This window comes from Cariama cristata, unplaced genomic scaffold (genome assembly GCF_000690535.1).
Source record: "Cariama cristata isolate BGI_N322 unplaced genomic scaffold, ASM69053v1 scaffold15357, whole genome shotgun sequence".
NCBI lineage: Eukaryota > Metazoa > Chordata > Aves > Cariamiformes > Cariamidae > Cariama > Cariama cristata.
In genome coordinates, this window is record NW_009626251.1 from 36,147 (window position 1) to 50,409 (window position 14,263).

The window sequence follows — 14,263 nt, forward strand, 5'->3', positions numbered from 1 at the left end:
GAATTTGTGTCCTGCTAGCTTTCAAAAATCAGTTCAGTTCCGTGCTCTACTTTGTTGTCTCATTACATGCCTCAAGATTTTACCTTTTCTTATCTCCGATTTGTCCTTTTACTTGTATGATCTTTAGTTGTATGGAGATCAGTGATGTGTTAATTTAGGATCCTTAACACAATGGGAAGGATCTCACTTAGGACACGCAAACATAAATGTCCATCAAGCATTGTCTCACACAGACTGAGGCTAAATAGTTTGAGATCTTAGCAATGACAAATATCTTTAATCTTACTCGGTAGCAATAATTTTGGTAGAACAAGAGATTATGGGACCGCTTAGGTTAGTTAATCCAATTTCCCTCGATTCTTGGCAGGCCCCAACAGCCTCCATAAATTACAATTAATGTAGAAATTTTTTAGTGCTTCAGGGGAAGATCCTCAGGACAGCAAAGTGCTCTAGGAAAGCAGCAGGGAAGAGATCAGAAGTGTTGTCAGTGACTCATAACAGCAATGAATCCTAAGTGGAAGTGTTGAATCCTAAGTGGAAATAGAACCACAATGCTGGAACATATCCCGGACAGGGAGTGCAAAACATATCCAGACGTTCATGCTGATTTGTCCTGGGTTATATTCATTCCTTATTCCAGGTAAAGCTTACTTAAAACTGAAATTAGTTTATTAGTTTATGGAAGTGTCTATATCTGACTCTTTTTATGTTTGGCTTCTGTTAATTTAAATTAAACAAAACCCCCACCATACTGAAGTGGACTTTTTAGAATGTTGGTTCCAATTTGTATTTCAAACTTATTAAATTTGGTACTGGTTTTGTGTTTTCAAGGCTGCTGACTTGGCAACCAGTCAGTGGGGAGTTTGGCTCTGGATCTCCCTCTGATGCAAAAGAAAAACTGGTAAGCTGCTGAAATAAAAAGTATTTTAAAAGCTCACAAGAGTTTGGCACAAAGGTGCTGTGATGTAGAATAAGTGAAAACTATACTTAGTTTAAACCCATTTTTCAATTTTGATTTACTGGAAAAAAGGGGTTTTTCCAGTTTTTTATGTATTTGCAGTGAAGTTGGCTTCCGGAAGTTGGCTGTAGGTCATTAGCTATGAACGTTGCAGGTAATGTCCTGTGTCTGGTAGGTCTATGTAATACTGTATTTAGGGTTTGAGTTGTTTTCTGGTTTGGGCCGTGGTTTTTGTTCCATTTTACTCAATATTCTCTCTTATATATTGACACAATGAGACAATGCTGGAGGTGGAAAGATTGCCAGTTAGACTGACTTTCTTTTCCTTCAAATTTTCTCTGGTAATAACAACTTAAGCATCAGTGTTTAAAATAGAAAATATGTATAACCATCAGATTTCTTAGCCCTCATTGAATAAACAGATGTAAAATTTGGATTTGCCTATAAGTGGCAGCCCTTGTAGCTACTTTACTACCGATGAGAATTAGTTTAGCTTTTGGACATTCTCACAAGATTGCTGCATGAAGTTCTTTATAGATTAATGAATCATTTGATAAAAATCGTTCAAGGATATGGTCCCAATTCTACTAAGAGAGACCGACTCCCTCCATTTATCTTTGTGAAGTGTTAACATCATTTACTTAGAGTGTAAATGTTTGTGATAGCCACTTCTCATTATACAGGTATTTTACATCTGTGTGACTGAATGTGCTTGCTGTATCCACTCATCTGTAGTGGTTTGATGTATAAAACGTTTGATCTAACTGTTGGCTACGTTTTTGATTCATTTATGTCAAATATAATAGCATGCAAAAATGGCAATATATTAAATGTCTTGGTCATGAATAAATTGAAAGATCTTTTCTCTTTGAGATAGTTTAACAGGAATATTTTCAAAAATCTTTTTTGTCATCAGTGTAAAAAGACACTTTACAACTTCAAAATTAACAGAACTTGTCTAATAAATAGTGTTAAAGGAGATATAATTTGGATCCTTTGTTTTGGTAGGGTAGAATTTTTGCAGTCTTCAGATATTTCCTTCTAATTTTTATTTGGGTAGGTCAAATATAATGAAGCGTTCTACTATCTATAGACATAATATCTATTTAAAGTATATTTATTCTTAATAGGGATGAAAACCTTGGTTATTTACTGGTACGAGAAGTTGATATGTTCTTTATAGGAACTGTATGTGTAGCTTTAAATCTAGTTAACAACACAATGCAGGGAATTAATGTGTGGTCTCCAGTGGCACTGATGGAACAAATGCCAATAGAAATGCTGGGTTATTGAAGGCAACACTAATTGCTATATATAACTGCTTTGCAGTTAATGATAACGTATTTTGTTATTTCCCTCTTTCAATGAATGCTTTCTGCAATGAAAACAATAGGTATTACCATTGATTTTAATACTTTGCATTCAACTGCTCAAGAAGGAAGATATTTATTAAAAAAGAAAACAAAACCCCAACAATTCATCTTCCAAAGTCATTGGCTTCTGTCTCATGAGATAACACGATACAACATGGAGAATCAGAACCCATTGCAGAAGTCTGCTGAAGCAGCTCTCTGGCAAAAGGATTTTAAATTAGAGCATTTTCTTGATATGCATATAGTCTCCTTCTCCGTCATTTTAGTGTGGTAATTTCCTGTAGCACCTACGAGCATTTTAGTAGGAGCTTATAATTCAGGACATTCAAGGGAGTAAAGGCAAGTAAAGATTCAAGTTTGATGGTAGCTCATATTGTTTAGACTTGTCATTTAAGAGCTGTGTGTTCACATTTTCGCCCATTATAAAAGGAATACAAATTCTCTCTCACAGAAGATATTAGAGGGTTTTATTGTAGATCAAGGTAGATACTGCATTGCCCAGTATTGGAACCTTGCAGCAAACCTCATACACTTAATCTAGTAAAAGTCTTAACTGTTGGCTGACACTAAATCTTTGGATGGCATACAAAAAAACCCATGTGCAAAATACTACTCATTGACTTTGCTGTGTAATTAAGTACTTGTTGCTTGTTACATTTTCAATTCTTTCTTAGTAGGTCATCTTTTTAGTACATCTTTCTTGAATGTTAGTATCAAATATGACTGAAATGAATGAAAAAGTGCAGTGTTGAAATAGCAAATATCTTAAGCTATTAAGAACACAACACTATTGACAGTTGGCTCACAGAATTTTTCTGTAAGTTAATTGGATTTTTTGGCTTTCTTTTCAGGATACAATCTCACAGAAGTCAGTAGATATTCATGAGTCTATTCAGCCTAGATCTTCAGATGGACGTCCATATCAACCCAGCACAGGGTCCACAGTAGGTGAAGAAATGAGTAAAACCAGGCCAACAGCAAGTGCGTGTTTTGTAGTGATTTGAATGTTATAGCTGTTTAGAGTAGTATCTAGCAGATGTTTGATATCTTTAGTTATAGCCCCAGCTATAACTTTAGAAACATGATGTGAAGAAAATTACATGGGTTAAATTTTTGTCTTCATGTAGTATGACAGAATTCTGTTGGACTCCTGTGGATCCACGTTTTTGACCTGTGCTTTAAAAATCTGGAGTTCAGCTGCTGACTTGCAGGCTTTTTACCTAAAGCAAAATATTAAAAACATTACTCTCCTGATAATACTATGTAAATGAGTAATTTTTGTTTTCTTAAGAGCAAAGTTCTTTCCGTGCAGAATTCAACAGAAGCAATAGCTGAAAAAAAAAAAGTGTATTTAGACTGATTTGAAGAGAGTATATCAAACCCTTAAGATAACTTGTGCAGAGTTATGGGTTGGTGCTTAAAATGCTCACGTCTGGTGGTATTAGTACTTGCCACAAGTACAAACAAGCTTCAGTGATATCAGTGCTGTCCTAAGCCTCCTCTGCCTGTGGACAGTCTGTTGCCATTGCACTGATGCTAACAACAAGGTCACTAATTTTGGTGATTTTTAGGTAACACTGAATATTTGTCCAATATATGACAGGGAACTTTAAAGTTAGGAAATAGTTGTGGGTTTTTTTTTCAAACCTGCCAATTGGTAACATGGTGATCAGTCCTGGTTTTAGAAGAGTAATTCATGTGGGTGGATTCCTGGATTCCAGGTTGGGTTTATGAATGTGCTTGAAGTTAAGCTGTTCTTCAACCTACCCCCAAAATAGCTCAAAAAAGAAAAAAGTGTTGCAGTTCCTTAGTTAACAGGCAATTTTCTTTTTCTTTCCTTTAAAGAATTTCCAGAACAGAAGTTATTTGCTGCTCTTTTGATCAAATGCGTTGTACAACTGGAACTCATTCAGACTATCGACAATATTGTGTTCTTCCCAGCAACTAGCAAAAAAGAAGATGCAGAGAATCTAGCAGCAGCCCAAGTAAGTAGTACTGATAAGTGTCTCTAAAACAGCTTTTTCTCTAGTGGCTAAAGTTTCATAAACTCCTGTAACATCTTCTGATTTATAGTTGTTAGAAATGCTTGAGAACTTTCAACAGACAGTCGAGATTTTTTACATCTTGCATTAAATCACATTTGATGTGCTGGGGCAGCCCACTGTGGAGATTAAAACATGTCTTGTTCGGAGGGATTTGTGGACTGGGATGTGGATACAACAATACAGTTTTAAGTTTAAATACAAGTACAGATGAGAACAGGGTAGGATTGAGTTCTTGCAGGAGCTTGCTGAAGACAATTGTGAATTTTTACTTGAAATCTCTTTTTTTTAATAGAGAGATGCAGTAGACTTCGATGTCCGTGTGGATACACAAGATCAAGGGATGTATCGTTTTCTAACATCGCAGCAGCTTTTCAAACTTCTCGATTGTCTGCTAGAATCTCACAGATTTGCTAAAGCATTTAATTCAAACAACGAACAAAGAACTGCTCTCTGGAAAGCAGGTGAGTCAGTCACCTGGGAGAAATATTTTCTGAGAATGCGTTACTGTGCTTTGAATTGACCCAAAAATAGATGAAAAGTACTTTGATGCTGAATGTAAAATTGAATATCAGGCTTTAACTTTATGACCCTAGAATCCCTAAGAGGAGGAGATCTGATCTGTGCAGATGCAAATATCTTTTCAGTTGCCTATAATTTAAGGTTTCACCGGGTTACGGCTGCCAAGCTGATCCCTGGTTGTAGGTGTGAGACCGACGCTTGGAAGCCGCAGGCACAAAACCCCAAAACTTTTTAGGGGGGTTGTTCTAACTACCAGTGCATAAGTGAAATATATGTCATTTTCTGAAACGGATGGAAAATGGAGTCTCTGTAGCATTGTGTTTAATCTGTTCCTCGCACCAAAGTTAGCTATACTAATGTATTTAATGGTGAACGCATACTGTGAATACGCAGCAAGCTGTTTTGTGCAGCGGTGTATGCATACGCAGAACCACTTCAACTTGAATGAGGTAGTATTAATATTTATGGGTATGCTTTTTTTGCTTCTGAGTTTAATTATACAGTAACAGCTTTGGAAACAGTAGTGTTGTAGACATTTTTATCAAAGCCAAGCAACAAAACAGTATACAGTATAGATACATGAATGAGACAAAATGGTCTGTTGTTCAGGTGGTTAGAATACACTTTTATCATACACCCAAGTTTCACATTTACTTGGAAGCTTATGTAAAAAATCGGTGCCAAACACAATGACGGTGTATGTACGTAGGTTAATTTTTAGCAGTACTCCGTTTGTCCTAAACAGCATGAGAAATTAATTACATAAGGTGGTTCTAACTGTCTACGTGCAGAAGCTGCTTAGAAGGAGAAGTGGGGGACTGTAAGAAGAAATGTCAGATGAAGCAAAAATCTAAATGGATGCTTGGAATTTTTCTAGGTTTCAAAGGCAAATCAAAGCCTAATCTTCTGAAACAGGAGACTAGTAGTCTTGCCTGTGGGTTGCGCATTCTGTTCCGTATGTACATGGATGAAAGCCGTACCAGTGCGTGGGAGGAAGTCCAGCAAAGACTACTAAAGTAAGGTCCATGTACCTCAACCTGTTGATGTTATTTCTGATGTTAAAGAACACTTACTTTTTTTTAAAAGGGTAGACCTCCTTTGCAGTAAACTTCCTAGAGCTAGCACAATATGGTGGTGGTCACAGCTAATAGTAGGAGTTTGTGTGTTTTGTGGAGAGTGCTGTGCCTCCAGCCACCAATGCTGCCTCTGCTTTTTGTTGTCGTTACGTGTTTCGCAGGAGAGAACAAAGGTTTCGTCACCTTTTTTTGTAGCGTGTGGGTAGGTGGGGGATTGTTGCAGCTCTTCTTTAAGAAGAAAAGCAACTATCACCTAAACCTTGCTTTTTTCTTTTGGTAACTTGAGATATTTTAGGGAACTGATACCATTTGTTCTCAACTGCAGAAATGAGCACTGGGCTTGAGGAGCCTACGGCCATTCAGAAGCTTTTAGCTTTTTGGTTTTTCATTGCTGTGAATACTGAGGTTCACCTGAACGTTCCTAGTTTACAGAGTTGTTCAAGCGAGTGTTGGAATAACAGAGGGCTTAAAACCATGGCAGTAACACAATGAAAGTATTTTAAGGTTTAAAGACCAGGGAGCAGAGCTGAAAACTACCTGATTACATCAGCACAAGATGAATTTTTAAAGTCTACGTATCATTTTGTCACATGCATTTTAATACCTCTCAAAGAGCACTTGATGCACTTTAAATACATGCACAAACAGCACAATCATGTTTTGTCAGCGTATTTAATACTGAAGTCCTAGGATTTTGGGTTTGAGTTGAACAAAATCCTTGCTGTCTATTACTAATGAGGCTTACAGTAGCTTTCATAAAATGATGCTGTCCTTCACCAGGACTCTACACTGGTAGAGCTGCAAAGCCTAAGCTCCCTCTCTGCTGTAGAGCTCAAAATAAAACGTTAGTTACTAGGTTTTGTGTCTTTTCTCATTAGTGTCTGCAGTGAGGCTCTGAGTTACTTCCTCACTCTTACATCAGAAAGTCATCGGGAAGCCTGGACTAATCTATTACTCTTATTTTTGACTAAAGTCCTGAAGATAAGTGATGAAAGGGTAAGTAACTGCTTGGAATGGTATTTAAGACAACGTTTACAGCTAAGAAATAGTTCCAGACTGGTTCTTCACACATAGTTACATACTTGACTTTAAAAGCTCCTGCTGCTCTGTAGACACTCTCTGTTGAGGGAACGTACATTGAAACTGCACCTGACAGATACTGACAGTAGTAACGCAGAGGGAGGGTGCAATGAGTGATAAAATAAAATGTGTCTGAGAAAATTTTAACAGATGCTAAAATCCTGTAGAAGTGCGTGTTAAGTTGTTTTTACCCCTCTCCTGCTGAGGAAGAGAATTAGTGGCCAATAGTTTATTCAGAGAGAACTCCTGTTTCTGCTTCCAGCGCTACACATACATCGCCTTCACCTTCTCCAAAGCAATTCTGCAGTAAATAAATCCACATTTAGATCTCCCTCTGTGTCTAACAAACCTTGGCTGAAATACCAAGTGAAAGGGGCCAACTACAACAAAAAACTGAACGGATAATAGAAAAATTCTCCCCCTTGAAGAATAAGCATTAGGAAGGAGCTGTGTGGAGCATCTGTCAGAGGATGTGAGAGCTGCCTCAGCCTTATTCTAGCACTGCTAGCTGCAGTTACAAAGGTGTTTCTGCTTCTCACTTTGTGGGTTTCTCCCCTTGACTTGGGAGAATATTTAAAATTCTTCACTTGCAACACACTTTCTGAGGTGTATTGATGCATAATAGGATAATTCTGTTTGTTTTCTCCTCAGTTCAAGGCTCATGCCTCATTCTACTATCCTCTGTTGTGTGAAATTATGCAGTTTGACCTTATTCCTGAACTTCGAGCGGTTCTACGAAGGTTTTTCCTGCGGATTGGTGTGGTTTTCAAAATATCCCAACCACCAGAACAAGATCCTGGACTAAGCAAGCAGTAGCAGTTAGTGACTGAGTATTGCTCCGTTCAAAAGTTTATATTCCTCAGCTAAATAAAAGGACCAGGTAGCTGAGCTGTTCTGTCTGGACATCCATAAAAATGGGGTTTTGTATGGCAATGTGCAGCCAAGGGTTAACGGTACAGATGTGTACAACTGTAATTAAGGCTTGCAACGCTCCAGTCCCTTTATTTCCTGATGGATTCTCTCTATCGGTTTCTCTTACCTGGCTCATGCTGAGCACAGAGCCAGTTTTTAGCCCAGTCCTCTTGTCAGCGTGGGCTGCAATATCCTTCACGGTCCTAGACAGCAGTATGGCAACGGACGTTTGTGGCGGGTGTGAAAGTCAAATGTACCCAAAGAACTCTGTATGTAAAGGTTTGAGCTTCTGCAAGAAGTACAACTCAGGAGAGCTGTATTTTGAAGGATAAAATGTTTATAGTGAGAAGAAAATGGAGATTATTGTTCATGGTAAAAGATATTTAGCAACTACTGTCGGATATTCTAAGATTTTTGCACACTCAGGCTGTCTGAGACATTGGTAATCATCCTTCTGTGAAAAATGTACAGAGATGCAGGTCTGTAATATAAACTCTTTAACACTATACAGTTCTTCCTGCAGTGGTTTATTTCTGTATTGCTGATTTGCTGAAAACCCATAACACTTCATCGTTCACCAGATGCACTAGAAGTTTGGGTTTCTTTTTTTGGGTTGTGATTTATTTTTTTTCTTTTTCTTTTTTTTTTTTTTTTTCTGGTTTCGTTGTAGCCCAGAAGTTAGTGTTGCTGACTTTTGTCAAGAACAGAGGTAGAAATATCACAACTGACGTAACTACCTGTAATATACTTGTTTTAGGGCTTTTCAATATAACGAGCCATTGAAATGATGATCCTTCAAGGACTGGAACTTGAATCACTGCAAACAAGTCTAGGTTGTGTCTGCTGTCAGATGTTTTTTTGTTTGATGTAGATTTCACTCTTATGTACAGAATTTAATGTTGAATATATTCAAGTAACAAATCTGGCATGGTTTGGGGATGGTTAAATTTATTGGAAATGTATTCATACTGTGAATTGTGCTCTGATGGTTAAACGACAAGATTGTCAAGCATTCTGTATTACAATGGGTGTAGAAATTTTTTTCAGATGGACAAAATGTATATGGTACAGATATGTAAAGTTTTCTATGTAAAAAAAAATTCTGTACAACTTTCTGTACAATATTTGGTTCTCATCTGGCATATTCTAATCAGGTTATAGGTCAATAAAGTTTTTGAACTCTTTCATCAGTGCAATCACAACCAGTCCAACCCACAGCGACTTGTTTTACAGTTTCCTTTGCCTCTCGTGCTCTGATTTCAAAGGAACAAACCCCAGCCCTCGGGGGGCGGAAAGGTGGGTGCCCTTCGGTGGACTAGCGTGCGTCTCCTCATTGTTAAGTAAGTTAAAGTGAAAAAGAATGGTAAGTTTTTTAAAAAATAGGAGGAATAGAAGTGCTTGTTAGGTGAACTAGTCAAATAACTAGTGCGGCACGGATAGAAACTCAAATACTGTTTTGCTTTCTGGGGATTCAAATATTAATATGAAATATCTGTGGAATATGGATGGGAGGGAAAGGCTGGGCTTACAGTTCAGCTGAGTGCTGGCTGGGAGTGCAGCAGCCAGCTGCGCCTTGTCAGCGTCTTTGGTGGTGTAAGTAACAGTGTTATCGGGTGGTTCTCCTGTGTGTTCTCACAAAACTCATGACCAGCAAAGGAGAGAAGTGTGAAGACTTAGAAAGTGGATGAGGGCGCCTCATCTCGCAGAGGAATGACTCTCCTGTAGCTGTGCACAGCAGGCTCCAGAAATAAGCGTAGAGCAGTTCAAGGAAACAGCTGTGGCAAAGCCAGTGGAGGGAATTGAAGGGTATGACCTGTGAGTAGGAGTGGTCTCATAGTGTTCATTGGGGCGGAGCAAAACCAAATTGCGTTTATCGAAGTCAGAATGGGGAGAATGGAGGTTATTTTAGGTAATTGTAATTGTACAGCCTTTCCTCTTGGCCTGTATTTTATTTTTTCAGTTTGTTCTGTAATGTTTAAATCATAACCCCCTGTACTAGGCCAGACCTGAGGTCTTTCTCATCTGTTTGACAGCGATCAGTAGTAATTCCTAGAGTAACTGTAACGTGTCCCATCCCTATGGATGTGGCCAGCAGTGGTGGGAGCACCGTTACGGAGGTGTTCCCGACGCCGGGGCCCAGAGCACTGTTTCGCGGCCGTTACCTGTCTCTTGTCCAGGTGTCTGCCTAACGCCTCTTTAAAAAATGTCTCTGCTTGAGAGTCAGCATTCAGTGGCAGTGAGCACAACAGGGTATCTAAAAAATTTGGTAGTTTGGGTTGGGTTTTGTTGTTGTTTTAAACTTTACTGCTGCTTTGTTCTGCTGTGTACTCCTATTTAGCAATGACTTTTTTTTTTACAGCATGACCTTCTCATGCCTGACCTTACTTATTGCTTACGTGGAAAAGGCCTAAGAGCTGTTCAGTCTCGGTTCGTTGGGAGCTGAACTCCTGTCTCGTCGTGACTCTTTTCTGTACTTCTCTGTAAGTTCTTGCAAGGCTGGAACTGCCCGAAGGTGTACTCCGGTGTTCAGCTTGTTGAAGTCTCATGTTGAACTTGCAGCTCTCTGAACGCTCGCAGCCACGACGATTCTCAGAAAAGCGGGGTTGGGGGCAGGACATGGGTTCTAGTTCGGTCACCTCAGCGTTGAGCTGGAGCCTGCAGATTGTGGTTGCATTTATTTTGCAGATGAGACTGTTCTGATTTAAAAAATAAAAATAATGTAGGAAGGCAGGCAGGAACGCCCTGCCCACAGCTGGCCTTTGGGTGTGCAGAGAAAGCTGAAGGAAGGATTTGGAAAGAGGTGAAAGGACCAAGAGTATCCTGAAGAGCAGCCTGGATGCCGAAGGGAGGACAGCTGTAAGGAAGAGTGCGACTCACTCTGCTAAGCGCTGTTGAGCGGTGAGGTTCAAGTAAGTTCAGTGGTTTCAGGTCACAGCAGAGGTGAAGGAAGGAACTTAAAGGAGGGGCTGTGCTGTGTCCGAGAGTTGAACTGGAGGAAATGAATGCCAGCCTGTGATTCTGGCAGTTGAATGAGGCTGGCTTTTTAGTGTTACCCTAACTTAATGCTTCTGTTGGGGGGGTAAAACTTTAATCAAAGTTCAGAGAATAGAGAAAACTTAAACTATGGAAGGAAAGGAAGAAGAGAAGACAAGTTCTGGATCAAAACCAGGGGGAAGGCTGGCAGGCGACAAACAGAAGGGAAGCATGAAATCCATAACGTGGGCTTCAGTATGCCAGGCTCTGCAGCAGGGTGATCACTGCAGTATAAACCATTTTCATCTTGGCTGCTTCAAAGTATTTTGGGGTTCCTGCCTCTGGGAAATTCAGAATCAAGCCTTGTAGGTGATGAGCAGGAAATCTGGCAGCTCGCTCAGAACAGCTGTGGCCTTCAAGCAGGTAGATGGAAGCTTAAAGGCAGCATTTTACTAAAAGTAAATTTTTACAAAGTGTTTTGGTTTCATTTTTTTGTTTTTCCCTGCTGGGGCAAGGTTTGGCCTCTGGGTGGGAGTTTGCTAACCAAGGAAGTCATGGCCTCGCGTCACCTTGGTGGTTCAGTTGACTGAACTCCTGACACCTTGCTTCCAGCTGCACCTCCTTCTTGCCAAAGCTCTGTGCTTTTATTCAGCAACTTTTCCACGTCTTTTTCCTGCCTCTTTGAAGACAGCCTTAACATTCTGGTTTGTTCATGAGCAAAGGTAAGCTGAAGGCAGTGATAATTTTTAGTAACAATTTATTAATTCTTAAATCAGAACCATAAATTAGATATATGCAACCATGTCTATTTCCAGTACATAACAGGTATGCGAACATAAAATACAGTGCTAATGGAAAACAATGACCATGAAACAATTTGGTGAGCTTTCACGCAGGATAGCCCTCATCACCGTATGAAAAGCAAGTGCCTTTCTCCAAGTTATTTACTCCTGTTTGGCCACGGATCTTTGGAGTGTCTCTGAAGTTCCTGGTCGCAGCCAGGGCTCTGTGGCAACTGTGTCAACAGAAGCGGGCCGTCTGTTGGCGCTGGAGGGAGTGGGCTTCAAAAGGTCATCCCCTTCTAAGGAAAAGGTATCGTCTGAGAAGAGGAGAGAAACGTACGTATGTTAAAGAGGACAAAAGCTTATCACATCTTCCCACACCATTTTGTTCTACTGAACAGGCTTATTTGTTGGCAATAAATGCTTTTAAATTAAATTCGTTTCTACCTAACACACATTTTTGATGTTCTAGAGTCAACAGCTAAAGACTGCAAGCCTTTGATGTCTCCTTCCCCTGCCAGAGCAACGGGGCGGGGTGGCGATCCAGGCCAACGCGGATGGACTGGGTAGGGGGTTCCTGCTTTCCCAAAGCCTCCTGTTACAGGGAGAACTCCAATCTGCCAGTGCATATATGTGTAGAAAACGCATATAACAATAAGGTCACTAAATTACAGCGTAACAGCTAAAGGTTACATATACATGGACAGGCTCTCACTCAGAGAATTCAGGAAGGATTACTGTAACACTGCTACACGGCACAAATGCAAGCAAGTCTGTAGGGCACAGCCCAGCATAGCCGATAGCCTTAATGCAATGTTGTTGTTTACTGAGTAAATCGTCATCTTCCAGCTACAAAACAAACCACAGCCAAAAAAAACCAAACAAACACCAACTCCCAAAACCAGAACAGCGTTGCCTTTGAACTTGGGGTCGTTCGCCCTCTGACCTCTACTATCACTTGTTTCAGTTCCATCAGCAATCATACATACCTAATACCTTACAGAGATCCTTTTTAGCGTGGATTATCAAACAACATGAATCTTTATTTTATAGATATAAAGGCCTATAAATGTATTATTTCTCTGTGCTGTTCATTCTTTGAATTCACAACATTTAATTTTTATATATAAAAACCAAAAAATAATGCAGAACTCCCACACCTAGAACGACCGAAAGTTGCAATGGTTCTCTCTTTAAAGCTCAGTCGTGTAAATGAGGAGGTTCCGGTTTGTTGGGGCTTTTTTTTTTTTTTTAAGATGAAAGCTGGACAGAAAAATGCTTGAAGATTCTGGATTAGGAAAAAAAAACCCACAAGATTTTTGCAGAAACATACTAATTCCAGTAAAATGTAACTGAATTGCATAGTCTTTACCGATGAAATATTTCACTTAAGCAAGGTGTCATGTCATTTAAGCATTTGGATGATTTTTCCAAACTTCATTTTTTTTATTCTGGAAAAAAAAATGGTGACTTTTAAGAATTTTATGTTGAACCAATGCTCCTCTGACACTTCTCATTAAAACTTGAAAGCTGACAGTCTAAGCGTGGGCGTGAGACCCCGAGTCCTGCAGAAGCAGCCACCAGGTATGGGGCCGTGACGGGAAGGACAGAAACCGGCCAGTCCCACGCACTGGGAGCAAAGCCTCGGGTTTCCTCTTAGGTGCCCAAGGCGGGATGCGGGATGCAGGTTCTAACACCAAACACCAGTACTTTTTGTTCAAAAAGAACCTGGCAGTGAATCCACGCGTTCCGTCACATCATGCGGACGGTGAGCTGATCGTCCTCCAGGCTGTCTCTGGTTAACCCAAAACTGTGATTCAGAAGTGTCAAGAGCCCGCCCTCTCTCTAGAGCCTGTCAAATCCCTTCCCTGATGCTGGGTTTAAAGCTGGCAGAGGGAACCTCTTGCTTTGTCTCCTAAATCCTGGGTCAGATGAACTCTCCTGTGGGTTGGAAGCCACAGATTTTACGTAGATACTGAGTTATAGTGGGGTTAACGACAGTACACAGCAGGAAAAATCATACTTAAAGAAAATCCATTTTCTCTTTGCTGCTTTTTAAAGATACGCTATTTAGAAACAATAAAAACAAGGTCACGTGTTTGTTTCAAAACAAACTGTAGGCTTTCAGGCCAGAAGGTCGCATTTCCCCAAGTTGAACTATTACTGCCTTCGAAGACAAAGCCGTTAGATCTCCCAGCAGTCGGCGGTAACAACAACTGTTTTGTCAGACAGAAGATCATGGCGCACGTCACTCTATCAGACTCCGTTGGTGCTGCTTTTAGAAAGCACAACAGATCGGCTACAGTACAAAAGTGAATTTCCACACTTTGTACACTCCATTAAAAAAACTGTTCATAATTGGGGCACATCCTATAAAGAATTTTCTTTGGAGCTGCCGCTTAATAATTCACAGTTTGTATCGGGAGGCTGGGGAGAAGCAGACCTCTTCCTTCGTGTGAAATAATACGGATTTAGAAATTGAGCTGTGGCAGGACTCCCGCTAAACGCTGCCTGCGCCACACCCTGCCCCTAGATGAGAACAAAC

At 40.0% G+C, this 14,263-nt stretch overlaps 1 protein-coding gene across 1 annotated transcript in view; it reads left to right on the forward strand.

Moving 5' to 3' along the window:
• Positions 1-8,481, forward strand: part of ARFGEF1 (ADP-ribosylation factor guanine nucleotide-exchange factor 1 (brefeldin A-inhibited)) — a gene marked incomplete at its 5' end in the record, with an annotated part of 43,166 nt that extends 34,685 nt beyond the window's left edge. Inside the window, 7 exons of the mRNA XM_009703958.1 lie at positions 832-901; positions 3,183-3,312; positions 4,177-4,316; positions 4,669-4,837; positions 5,773-5,911; positions 6,850-6,967; positions 7,703-8,481. Coding sequence (XP_009702260.1) covers positions 832-901; positions 3,183-3,312; positions 4,177-4,316; positions 4,669-4,837; positions 5,773-5,911; positions 6,850-6,967; positions 7,703-7,867 — 931 coding nt within the window. The remainder of the gene's footprint in view (positions 1-831; positions 902-3,182; positions 3,313-4,176; positions 4,317-4,668; positions 4,838-5,772; positions 5,912-6,849; positions 6,968-7,702) is intronic.
• Positions 8,482-14,263: the final 5,782 nt, after the last annotated feature.